At 34.4% G+C, this 13,534-nt stretch overlaps 1 protein-coding gene across 5 annotated transcripts; it reads left to right on the forward strand.

The window, feature by feature from the left end:
* Positions 1 to 3,819: 3,819 nt before the first annotated feature.
* LOC131006264 (uncharacterized) lies at positions 3,820 to 11,947 on the forward strand. 5 transcript variants are annotated; one of them, XM_057933449.1, is made up of 14 exons: positions 3,820 to 4,143; positions 4,224 to 4,380; positions 5,033 to 5,664; positions 6,037 to 6,197; positions 7,034 to 7,094; positions 7,216 to 7,281; positions 7,919 to 8,004; positions 9,015 to 9,081; positions 9,441 to 9,641; positions 9,969 to 10,034; positions 10,457 to 10,536; positions 10,621 to 10,744; positions 11,182 to 11,244; positions 11,689 to 11,947. In XM_057933449.1, the coding sequence occupies exons 2-12, from the start codon at positions 4,236 to 4,238 to the stop codon at positions 10,733 to 10,735; spliced, it is 1,680 nt and encodes a 559-aa protein (XP_057789432.1). In that variant the 5' UTR covers positions 3,820 to 4,143; positions 4,224 to 4,235; the 3' UTR covers positions 10,736 to 10,744; positions 11,182 to 11,244; positions 11,689 to 11,947. The 5 variants fall into 5 exon arrangements, with proteins under 5 accessions (XP_057789432.1, XP_057789433.1, XP_057789435.1 ...); XM_057933450.1 differs by having other exon boundaries at positions 3,832 to 4,143; positions 11,099 to 11,244; XM_057933452.1 differs by having other exon boundaries at positions 3,860 to 4,143; positions 9,441 to 9,634; positions 11,099 to 11,244.
* Positions 11,948 to 13,534: the final 1,587 nt, after the last annotated feature.

Genomic DNA, 13,534 nt, shown 5'->3' on the forward strand with positions numbered 1-13,534 from the left:
ATAATTATATTTTACCCCACACAATTTTATCTAATTCATATTTTCCCCCACCCAATTTCATCTATAAATACCCCCCTTCTTCCACCTTCAAAATCACTCCATTGTATTAACAATTCTACACTCTCCTCTCTTCTACTTCTAATTCTCCTCCATTCTTTATGTGCTATTGCTCTTGCTCTATAATTCTTTAGCTATTCTCTTGCTTATTCAATTGCTTTACTTTATTGTTCTTGCTTTACATTATATTACTACTAGTACTACTATTAAGTACTAAATACTATAATATACTATATATTTCAATTACACTATCACTACACTCACTTGCTCCTTTAATTTATTGTTCTTGCTTTACATTATATTATTACTAGTACTACTATTAAGTACTAAATATTATACTATATATTTCAATTACACTATCACTACACTCACTTGCTCCTTTAATTTATTGTTCTTGCTTTACATTATATTACTACTAGTACTACTATTAAGTACTAAATACTATACTATATATTTCAATTACACTATCACTACACTCACTTGCTCCTTTAATTTATTGTTCTTGCTTTACATTATATTACTACTAGTACTACTATTAAGTACTAAATACTATACTATATTATACTATACTATATTATATATTTCAATTACACTATCACTACACTCACTTGCTCATTTACTTTATTGTTCTTGCTTATTATTCTCTAATCTCTATTATCTATATTCTCTTCTCTACTTGTTTATTTGTTATCATGTCTCATGGTCGTGGTAACCGTGGCAAGTCTATCAATGTCGACCACGAAGAAGATATTGATAGCACTCCCACTTCTCCCGAGTTTACTCAAAATGTTCAAGTTCCATCATCATCCTCTAGGAGAAGGGTGAAAATTCCAGTTGAACGAGGACCATACAACGCACGCCGGGAGGCTGCCGATGAAGCATATGCTAGACAACTTCAAGAAGCGGAGGATGAAGAATATGCACGTAGAGTTCGACAAAAAATGCTTATAATCCGGCCGCCAAAAAAATTGGTCGAACATCTATGTGCAAAAATATTAGGCGACAAGCCGAAGAAAGAAAACGTGATTTACGAAAACATTTTAAGAATTTAAAGCAAAATTTTTCTATATGTTCCGACATATGGAGTGATTCTTTCCAAAGATATTCTTATATGGGTATTACTTGTCATTGGGTTGACGAATGTTGGTTAATTCAAAAACGTTTAATTGCATTTAGAGATTTCAATGAAACACATAATGCTACTAATATTGCTCAATTGATTGTTTCCGTGTTAAATGAGTATCGCATTTTAAACAAGATATTTTCGGTTGGATTTGATAATGCATCCGCCAACACCGCCTCCATTCCCGAGTTACAAGCCGCGTGCGCACCCTCTTTTGAAGGTAGGTATTTTCATGCTCGGTGTATTTGTCATATTTTAAATAGATGTGTACAAGATGCTTATACTCTTATTAATAATGCTGTTGATCCCATTAGACAAGCCGTTAATATGTTGCATAGAAAAGCCGCTATTGGCAAAAAATGGCAAAAATATTGTCGTCACAAAAAAATTCGATATACAAATTTTGTTAAAGATATTTCTACACGTTGGAATTCAACATTTGGCATGCTTGCATCTACCATGGAACATATTGAGCATCTATGTGATTTTTTTAGAGTAACTCCCGAGGCTAACTTGCTTTTATTGCCCGCTTATTGGAAACAATGTGGTAGTTTATTTCAACTTTTAAAGGTTTTTCAAAATGCTACCATGGATTTATCCGGTGTTTATTATTGTACTAGTATTAAAGTTTTAGAACATTGCATGTTTATTGGTATTGCTTTAAATGATTGTTATAAAAGAAACGATTTGAAGGATGTATCATATCAAATGATCATTAAGTGGCTAAAATATTTTCTTGAAATTCCCGATGTTTTTTTAATTGCTAAGATTTTAGATCCTTCTATGAAAATTGGTGGTGTTTATCGTCTATTAGAAATTTATTATGGTGCCTTTACAGAAATCTATGAGTCAAGATTAGGAAACAATGAAATGCTAGAATGGTACCTTCCCAACTTAGATGATATTAAACGTAGAATAGATAACACACTTAGAATTTTGTTTAATGACTACGAACAAAAATATATGCTTGCAAACCCCTCATACTCTTCAAGTGGCACTCCTAGTTCACAAGGTCAATATGGCTCCTCCACCTTAGGAAGTAGTTTTGATCAAAACGAATGGGCTCAAGCCGCTTATTCATTTATGAATACACAAAGGAGCTATACTACTAACGAGCTAGATATATATTTGTCTAGTACATTTGCTTTCAAGCCTGTAGGTGGTATACAATTTGACGTCTTGAGATGGTGGTCCTCCCACGAGAGGGAATATCCCATACTCGCCACCATGGCCAAGGAGTTATTCGCGGTCCCGGCCTCCACGGTCTCCGTCGAGCAAGCGTTTAGCGTTGGTGGGCTTGTCTTGGACGAAAGAAGAAGCACCATGGATCCTCGAAACATGGAGGCCACCATGTTGCTTGATGATTGGTCCAAAGCCGAGTTGCGACAACAAGAGAATCAATGGGATCAAGCCGACGAGAGCCCAAACGATGAATTCACCGAGTCCGAACGATCCGAGCCCGGCGAGGACTACGATTAGGTAAGTTAAGGTAAAAGAACTACGTAGGCTTTGATTCTTCATTATTCAATGAAGATACGTAGGCCACTCAATTTTAATATTTATATTAAAATTGAGCTCAAGCCCTTAATTCAATTAATTTTTTTTCCCCCCTGTTAGCCAACTCTCTTTCGGAATTTATTGTAAACTTGTAATGAATTAGTTATTTAGTTAGTGTTAGTTTGTTTACTTATTCAATTTTGAAGATTGTAATGTGTATCCTTATAACATTTTTTGTATACATAGAATAAATTCAAGTTTTAATCAAAATGTTTGATTGTCAATGACTCAATGTGTTAGAATTATTGTACTTTTATTGTATTTCAATTTTCAACACAAGTCATTTAATAATAATAATAATAATAAAAAGCACAAGCATTACTAAAGAATTAAGATGACATAACAAAATATTATGTAAAAAATATATTAATTGTCATGTTTATAAAATATAAATTTTCAACAAGTCATTTAATTTAAAAATATGACATAAAAGATATTACATGTTTATATTTTCGATTTCAACACATGTTTATATTTTATATTGTAAGTTGAATTAAAATTTGGAAATTTCATCACAAATCATTTAATTTCATAAAATATACATTTTCAACACAAGTCATTTAATTTTAAAATATGACATAAAAACTATTACATGTTTATATTTTCGATTTCAACACTTGTTTATAATTTATATTTAAAGTTGAATTAAAATTTAGAAATTTCATCACAAATTCACAAGTCATTTAATTTTAAAATTTGACATAAATCATTTAATTGCATAAAAGGAAAAAAAAATATGACATAAATCATTTAATTTCATCACAATCATTAAATTTTCTACACAAGTCATTTATATTATCTAATTTAGAATTTTGAAATTTCATCACAAATTATTTAATTTCATAAAAAAGAATACAAAAATAAATTAAAAAAAAAACGAAAAAGACCGGAACCGCCGGTTTTCGGCCCGGACCGGAACCGCCGGTTCAGGGTCAGAAAACCGGCCCTTTTACTTTCATCCGGGCCGGTTCAGGTTCGCCGGATTCCGGACCCTGAACCGCCGGTTCGGGCCCGGAACCGGCGGTTCCTGAACCGGCGGCACCACTAGGTGGGAGTATAAAATGAAATAAAAAATATGTCGATTTTTTTTTTTTGAGCAGAAAAAAATGGCGATTTAATTGAGGGGTTTTTGAATGGTTTTTAGTTGACATATTTACAAACACCTAAATAGCAGCTAACAACAACTTCACTGGAGCCGCCATTGAACTGAGCTTCTTCAATTCAGAGCTACCTCTCTCAATCAAATTGTGAAAAAAGCACCTAGAATCCCATTACACAACAGAATGAGCGATTGATGAGTGTGCCGATGATTGTCTGTAATAGCAGAAGAAGAGGTATTTGAAAGAAGTTGGGGAAATCGAATTTGGGTTTGCAGGCTTGAAAAATCTGTCGCCGTCGCCATGTCTGTAAGTTTGATGCTCAGCAGAACTTCTGTAAGGTTGCATTTGTCCGTTTTCTAAAAAAAAATCCTAATTTTGAGTTTCAGAGTTGATTATCAATGGCGAACGCTAAACCATGGCGGATCATCCCAAGACCCCTGCTGGAAACAGTGCTCAACAATCACGTGCAGCACCACCGCGTGCCTCAGCCTCTCATCCTTCATGGCCCCCGTGGCTATGGAAAAACCACCCTTATTCTTGAACGTAAGCAAATATGACTCCCCCTTTTTGTATGTGTGTGTGTGTGTCATTGTGGTGTGCTGAGCCTAATTATGTGGAATTTGTGGAAGAGAAGGTGGAAAGATGAGATACTGGAATTGATTCATAATAGCTTTACTTTTTAACTTATTTAGAGAATGTTTTCTATGTTTTTGGATGCATTTGTTACATGATTAGATTATTTTCATCTTCACCATAAGGAGTTTTCCGATCCTAGTCTTAGAAATAGTTAATGGCTTTATGATATCCCAAGTTACTAATCCATCTTAGTAAACAATGGATTAGTCTATACCATTTCTGTCTATCTTGGCTTGTCCTCAAATGCAAATGCCTCCTTGGGGTTTTAGAGTAATGTGATGTGTGCCTTGCAGTCTTTAGCGATTATCAAGTAATAGTTTTAGCATAACTCTTGCAATGGGGTTTCAGTTATCATGTATTGTTTGGTTATGTATGAGTAAATGTTCTGAATATGTGTTTTGTGGTTCCCGACTAGTGTTGTTCCGTGTCCTTGGAGTATTTAGTGCAGATTTCATGTCTTCATGTCATGTTTGGTGCAGCAAACCAATTATGTCTGAACTATGACCTACCATTCTGGTGGACTTGATCTAAAGAGCCTTCCCAATTTTCTTATTGGCAGGTCTATTTGATAAATGGAATACTGGCCCGCACGTTACTGGTTATGTCGACTTTGCAGAATCAGTAAAGGAATACCATCCAAAGCATGGGCAATCATATCCATGGACATCGTGGACGATGTGTCCGCCTCCTAAACTTGTTACGCTGAAGGCTCAGCTTGAGAACTGCCTTGAGTCAATGGCCCAGAGGGCCATAAAGCTTGGGACTATTAATTCCCACCAAATATTTAAGACTCTTACCAAATGGCACAGTCCAACCACGGCCCTCAACCAGATTTTGAATGTTAAGACTGTTTCCAAAATGCATATAGTTGATAAAAAGAACAGGGTATCCCCATCAAAATTGTGGAACACTGCAATTTTTAAATTTTCTTCTGCATTAAATGAGCAAGAGTTAGATGGGGTTCTCGATAAGAGCATTTCTGTGGAGGAGTCATCATATTACAAGGAAGCCATGGCAGCACTGAAGTTGGCCAAAGAGGTGATTAGGATTCAAGGAAAGTGGAGGGAGAATGCAATTCAAGATTTGAACAATAGTGGTGGATTTTCGCGTTCCCTAGGACATTCTGCTACTGATTGGCCTTGTTTGTTGCTAGAGTTATTGTCTTTAGCTGCAGAAGTGGATTATTTTCAGGTATTCAAGTTTTATTCAAGTTTAAACTGAAAAGTTGAAGAAGGAGAGCACCTGTCAATTTTCTATCAGTTCTGACAATCAAAACACGTATGTTACAATATAGTGCACAGTTGGGTGTCTTTTTAGCTTTCTAATAATAGAATTAATACGATCACTCTTTGTAGATATGAGTCTTGCTGCTTTCTTCAAAAGCACACCATTAGTGTAAATTGTGCAAACAGGATCTGGCACCTTATTGGTAATAAACTATGAATGCAATGTATAATTGGGGGATTATGAGAGACAATTTATTGTTGATAGTTCCACCCATGCCTCATTTTTAACTTCTTTCTCTATTTCTTCCTTTTTCCTGGGTACTGATGAAATAAGTAGCCAAAGCTGGTGATAAACAATATAGAGCTTCTGAAAAATGCTGCTTTAGAGAATGATAGAATGATATGTGGATCCACATACCATGACAGCCTGATTTGGAGAATAATAGCTTTGGGTGCAAATGAAAGGTGTCTTCCAGTCATTTTTGTAACTTCTGATGGGTAAGTTTTTGTATTTATTTATTTCTGGTTTATTGAAGCATAAGATCAGTTTGGTTGAAAGCATAAAACAAATTGACATAGCTGCTAACAAAGTCATTCATTCATTCTTGCTCTGATTTTCAAGTGATCAGAAGATTCTGTAGGATTATTCTTTGACCCTCTTAAGCCTCCTGTGCTAACTCCAAAAATCTTACCCATAGTCTCTTTCAATCCTGGGATTTTCTAGTAGAGAAGTTTCCTCTCTTCCTGATTACCCAATTATTTTTTGCTGCCTTTTTTGTCCTGTTTCATCAGATTAGCTATCCTCTGGAAGGACTGACTGTTAAGCTTGGGCTCATCTTTTACGGGATCTTCTGATCTCACTCTTGCTCTGTTCCTTTAATGGCTCAGATTCTTTTTTCACTCTACCACTGAATCTGATTTCAGGTTGAACTTATTTGCCTGTTATTCAGGGCATATATGACCTTCTCAAAGTATGACTGTTTTAGACTATGTTATCAGCTATTTATGGCTCATTTCAACTTCTTCAGGTCTTATCTTCAAGTAGGATGTTTAACCACTTATAGCAACACTTTAATGTGGTTAGTCTTATTGACTACCTTACATCTAGATCATTGCCCAAAACGAGCTAATAATAAAATAGTTTGATATGTCTAAAACCAATTGACCAAACATTTCAGAATAATAAAAGCTATATTAAAGCTTTGTCTTGATCAAAATATTTAGCTTTACGAGTTTGTGTTATAACTTCATAATTGGTCTTCCAACTGATTGTTGTTATTATTTAATGCACCTGTTCTTCTCGTTGCTTATCATAGCTCAAAATTAATATGCAGCTACTACTCATATAAAGCTTTTATTGATTTTGGATTTCCAGATGTTTTCATCTCCCGTGAGGTAACCACCCTCTCTCTCTCTCTCTATATATATATATATATATATATATATATATATATATAAATATACGCATATGCTATTAGTTAAGCTTTGATTATTTTGATGCAAATGTTAATTTCAGACATTTGGATGGACTCCGGCAGAAGCAAAATTGCATATGGTTGATGATTATTTTAGTCAGTCTGAGGTATTGTCGATTGAATTAATATTAGTCATTTGTATGTTTTGCGATCATATGATTAGTTTCTTGAAAGAATTTCATGTTTTCTTATAAATTATATGAAACTGGAATGCTAAAAAAGTATATTAGATTCTTATCAGCAATAATTTTTAATATTAAACCCTGTTTGTTCCTGTTGTGTGGTCTGCCATTACTCAATTGGATTTTGAATTATTGTCGTTTCTCTTGTTGCGAGAAGTAAGAATATAAATCAAGAAGCATCAGTAATTGCAGGTCGATGCTCTTTGGTCACCGTTACTTAAACCATAAAGATGGCATGGGGCTATGCATCTAATCTTGTTTCGGGTATAACCTAGGTTTATTTGAATCTGATTGTTAAAAATTTACCATTTCTTTCCATGATTTATCTTGAGAGGTAAGAGAAGATTTGGTCAATATGAAGAAACAATTCTAACAGTAATTATGTTTCATAAATCCTAGCACCCTCAAATGAAACCTTGTTTAGAACCATCATAGTCTTAAACTTATCCAAATTTGCATTTGTGCTTATGCTTCTAGATATACTTGAAAATGTAGAGGTATGAGATACTCAAATTTATTTCTCAAATGTTTCATATACTCACGTTGCTAATCCAATGTGCAGTGGGAAGTAATTGTTGAGGTACTGGGGTCAAATTCCCGACATCTATTTGAGGTTTATGCTCTCAAGCTCAGTAATTATTACCAGAAGTAAGTTTTATTAATAGGCTAAATTTCAATATATATACTGGTCAATATTGAATTTAATATGCAACCTGTGCATTTTCCTCTTGGTAATCATCTTGTTCTAGTTCTTTAGGTTTAGTTTTGCCTACACTGTTCCTAAAAGGTATTGCCTTCACCTGTCAATCTCTTGATTTTAAAAGTGTCCATACAATGAACATCTTGTCCAATTTAACTATTTTCTTCTTACATGCTGATGTTTCCATCTCTATCTGTCTTTGTCCATGTCTACCTGTGTGTCTCCTGATCATACCTCCTCATCACAACTATATTATACACACATTCCTGAAATGCACTGTTGACTTTCCCAAATGAGTGCAGTAGACAGCACACACCTTTTTCTAGTAACCATCATGACCTAACTGGCTCAGCATTACCTTTTGTTTCCAACGATAGCATACGCTTCCACCAAACCACAAATAACTTGAAAACTATGTTAATCAGTAATCTCAGTTCTCTAATCATGGAAGGTGCGTTTTTGGAACCCCCTGCCTGTTGGTTAAATTTTTGTCACTCTTCCTTTTCTCTTCAGTTTCCCACAATTGTCATTGATGTTACCGATCTTTTCTGCTCGTTCCACTTATGCTGGTGGTACGATGGTTGAGTTAAAATGGGTGAGGATGCTGCATAAGGAACGGAAAATAGTGGTTAGGAGGGAGAAGGATTGGTTGAGTGAAGAGCTGGGCAATGGATGCATGATCTTGTTGAAATGCATCTTTTGCCAGATATCAAACCTTTGGCACCCCTGACAGCTAACTTATAACTTTGATTTCAGGATGCTGCATAAGGAATGGAAAATTAGGTTTTAGTAAAATGTTTCTAGCAGAAAGTAATTGCATTGAACTGACTACTATAACTTACAGCGTGTATATTTCTCAAGAGTATACATTTTCTGAATTATGAAGAATTATTTTTCGATTTGGAAATTGTCGAGAATTTTTTTACCTGGCTGAACATGTATATCCTTCCAATCACAGGGAGATGAACTTTGAGAATGAGACTACATTTGAAGATATCATGGACCTATATCTAGCGTACTTGCAAGTAAGGTTATAATAAGTTTAAATTCTGATCTGCATTTCCATTTCTTTTCCATTTTCTACTTATTAGGACCAGCCAACTTAGAGAACCACAAGTAGCAAACAACTATACATAAAAAGAAGGGAGAGGCTAATTGGGCGAGATTCAATTTGGAGAAATGGGGAAGTGTTGTTTACAAGATAATCGAGGCTGTCAATTTTTTATTCCAAGATAATATGTTTGTATTGCACAAATATTAATTCTACCCTGTATGTTACTTCAGTTTTACCATAGTAAATATTTTTTATCAGAAAATGTGGAAAAGCTATTATTTTCTCAAGTTCCACATCCGTTTTCTATTTAACACTATTTATCTGCTATAGGTAAGCGTTGTTAATCCTGCTATGGATAAAGCATTATTGCTCGTAGAAAAGTTTGCTGATGATGCACAAAATGGGAAAATCCCAGAGGATGTATTACGAGTCGGTGCTCCTTGGAGGCATCCCCCCAAAACAGATGTTGCAGCATGGGCGAAAATTCAGCTAATGGACTTCATTCAGTCTCTAGTGAATGCAGGGTTTGTGGTAAAATTTAAACTAATACTGTGGTGCTACTTCTTTTCAATGAGGAAATTCTACATTATCTGTGATTTTTTACTTGGCCAAATTGTTCGTCATTTTATTCCTGCATCTAAAATGAGGTCTAATTCTCATTGACATTGTTATATTATATTTCAAAATACTACTCGATTCATGTTTTGTCCATTTAAGCAATTCTTAAATTGCGTGAGAGCATTTGAAAGTTGTCTCAATTGGTATTTGAGTTCTTCTGGAGGTTCTGCTCATGTAGAACAGTTGGTCAGTTGAATTTCTGAAAAAATAAAAATAGGATTTTCCTTAAACTCAATGCAGGTTAATTACTTTGCTGACTGGAGCCTCGAGTTCTTGGAGGATCCTGCCGCTGATGCACTGCTACAGGTAATAATGACATTTGTAATGTTTACTTTGTCACCTTAATCTTGGATTCTTAGTTCATTGTATCTCAGCATTCCAGAAATCCAGGATGCCTTGTTTAATAATAGGCTCTTGTATACCTTCATGCACTTCTTTTACACCGAACTACTTCACTGTCAGATTGGAGTGTTTCCACTTTCTATAAGCTACAGACTGCTATTGTCTTGAGTGAATTTTTTGCAACTTCCTTATTATTAGATTATCCTTTGCTTATAGACAATAAAGGGTAACAGAAGTGGTGCTTTATAGAAGATTTGTCATGATTAGTCCTTTAGTTGCAAAAGGCAATTATCATACCTAACATGCATGCTCCCTATCCGGCTCATATCTGAGGGTGTGGCATACTTTTAACAATATCATTTTCGTAATTTTAATACATTCTGCAGGTTGGTTTGTTGTACACCCAACGTGATCCGTCTTTTATTCGCCCTGTCAGCCGTGGGATCCAGAGGTGCCTTGTTAGATGGTACGATATGCTGATGCATGGGTTTGATTTAGCAGTTGAAGTGAGTACCTTTGTGGCATGTCCTGACATATATAAGTGCTTCAGGCTTGTTCAAGAACGGCTAAATCTGAGCTTAAAGAACTCCGTTCGGTTCCACTGGCAGCGTGTCATACGAGGCCGTAGCTATCGGCACTTGTTGAAACAAGCTGGAGTGAAATAGTGTATGGTGGTACGTTCGAATTCTCTTGATTCAGCTTTGCTTTTCATCTGGAGTTTGACTGTTGTAATACTTTAATATGAAGATATATGCTCTTGCAACAATGCAATGCAAATGAAGGTTATATAAATATGAATATGCACTTGAAGAAATGCTCAGCTATGCAGCTGTCAAAGTAGATATGAAGACTCTAACTGAAGTCTATCCTATTGAAATTCAATACATAGTTTTACTGCATTACTAAATATGATGCTCCGGTGCATTCCTAGAAGCCATACCAGTCTATGGTCTTATAATGCGCTCGTTGTTTACATCCGGTGTTCATGAAATAAAAAGTTCATTCACATTGAATTGTTGGGAATGCAGCATCAGGTTGTTCTTGTATGGCCAAGTTAGTGAAAGATGAACTTTACTATGCCACTCCATGAAATTAAGTGGTTCTATTTCAGGCAACACAGCAGCAATAGTTCGTTTATTGGTTCGGAGCACTCTTCTGTCATCGAAACTAAACAGTAAGTCGATGTCTACTGATACCTTGTGCTACAGCTTTTATCCAAATCAGAAATTTCTGTCATATTAGCTTTGATTACGTTGTTACTGTTATAAATTTTTAGAGCATCATTTGTTCTTTGCCTTCTTCAGCTTCACTAAACGTCACCCTTCTCACCGGCTTAAAATTGTACACTTCCTTGTAGACCATCTATCTGTTTTGCTGTCATGTTCTGGAAATCACGTAGAACTCTACCTCGTTATCGATTTGCTGCTATTAGCCATACATCGTTCTGTTTCTGTTTCAAAATCGTGAACAAAAAAAAAATGTGCAGAAGTTGCAAGAACCAAAATGGCCACAAAACATTGATAGTTAGTCTGTTTTCTGTAAAATTGGTGTGTTATTCAGCATTCTTGAGTTATATAATTAGCTATGATGATGACTTACAAATTTCCTTCCATTGCAGTTGCGCGGCGGAAGTGAAGATCCAAATTTTATTATTGAAATCAAACTGCAGATTGAGAGTCATAGAAATATCAAATTCATTTAGGATACAAATTTAGTTTGCAATATCATGGTGTTTCTGTTAAATATCAGTTGATGAAATTTGTATTATGTGACCACATTTTAATTTGAGGATGTGAAACTTACGTGGTGGTTTATATTTGTACTTTAATTAGATGATTGTTTAAAACGAAATAAATCAAATCTTGGTTGGAGTTAAACCATGAACTTTACAATTTTACATAATTTTTTTGACTTACCAAATGAACTTTTCTTTTTGCAGTTTGAATCCATTTTCAATTCTGATTAAATATTACATTAGCTTGTCGCATTCTCTTATATATATATACACACATGATTTTACTTTATTATTGTACTCTAAATTTAACAGTGGATATATTTATTTTAGTATAGTAGATATTAGATTATTGTTCGAATCCATCGGTAATTACATACCTTCAAATAGTATATAGTACTTATAGTTTTAGCTAGCAAGCAGTTTGTGTTTTTAATGTAATAGTTTTCTATTGCTGACTTATTTACTCATATAATCATATCAAAATTATTTATTCCATGCCGTTTAAACCTGTATAAATTAGTTACATAATAAAAATTTAGTGCTAGTGTATATACATTTCATTAAATCCTAATTTGATGTATGTAATCAAGGTCATTAACTCGTAAATTAATACTCCATTCGCCCATTAAAAACTTACTACTTTTCTTTTATGTGACACACACAAAATAACTTTCTACATATTTTTGGACTATACCCCATCATTTATAAATACCTCATGTACCTTTATTTTTTATATTTTCACAACTTTCAATACTAATTATAACATATTTTCATCACTGTCAATACATTCAACAACCGAGAGAGTATATGTTCAATGGGTAGCACTTTATTTGTCCTCAAACTTTCTATTTTATTTTTTTCATGAATGCATATTATTTATAATTGTTCGATTTTCAATACAATAACTCTTCCTACACATTTTTTTTTACCGCAGATGACACTTATTTGAAGATTACATTCCTCAATTTTGGCTTGATAGTTGATGCCACCCGATGGGATATCCACCATCCACCAATGTACAATACTATACAAAATCACATAAAAATACGAGATAAAACACCACATTAAATAAAAAAAAATACGAATATAAATTCCTAATTCATCAGCCCAGGAACCTCAACTTAAGAATAGTATCCCATCTTCTATTCCGATCGTTGGACTGTCGTCACGTATATTCAAAATCTCACTATCATTCATTGAAAAATTTATCAAAGTATACATGAAAACAATCCAACGATTCGAATAGAAAATGAAACTCCATCTCACCATCACCAATAGACCAAGTGTTATTTCCTATCAATCTTAATTGAAAAGAAACATCAAATATTTGGAGTGGATGGAATTTTCTTAGAGAAAAAATGATATATCTCAATGGGATTAAATATGTGATCTTAATTGACAAGGACTTAAGCTAAAAGCTAGAACATCAAATATTTGGAGTGGATGGAATTTTTTTAGAGAAGAAATGATAAAATCTCAATGGGATTAAATATGTGTGGGTAAGCAAGCTTGTGAAGGAATAAAGGTAATGGTGGTGGTTAAGGTGGTGAAATCACATGATAATTTGTCTGCTAAAAATCACGAGGAACATGTACCTTGAGCATGAATTTCTGTACACAATCATTGCACATTATTCCATGTAGCATATCACACCTTTTTACCATATACTACCGCACTTTTTCCTCATGCATCATCCTCTTCATACACTATTCATTATATTTATCATCCC

The sequence above is a fragment of the Salvia miltiorrhiza genome, chromosome 1 (genome assembly GCF_028751815.1).
Source record: "Salvia miltiorrhiza cultivar Shanhuang (shh) chromosome 1, IMPLAD_Smil_shh, whole genome shotgun sequence".
NCBI lineage: Eukaryota > Viridiplantae > Streptophyta > Magnoliopsida > Lamiales > Lamiaceae > Salvia > Salvia miltiorrhiza.

What these genes read in the sequence shown, in the direction of transcription:
- LOC131006264 (XM_057933449.1), top strand. Translation starts at nt 4,236, where the DNA reads ATGGCGAACGCTAAACCATGGCGGATCATCCCAAGACCCCTGCTGGAA. An exon ending in CAGAAGTGGATTATTTTCAG is followed by an intron (nt 5,665 to 6,036) that starts GTATTCAAGTTT and finishes TGAAATAAGTAG; the next exon opens with CCAAAGCTGGTGATAAACAA. An exon ending in CCGCTGATGCACTGCTACAG is followed by an intron (nt 10,035 to 10,456) that starts GTAATAATGACA and finishes TACATTCTGCAG; the next exon opens with GTTGGTTTGTTGTACACCCA.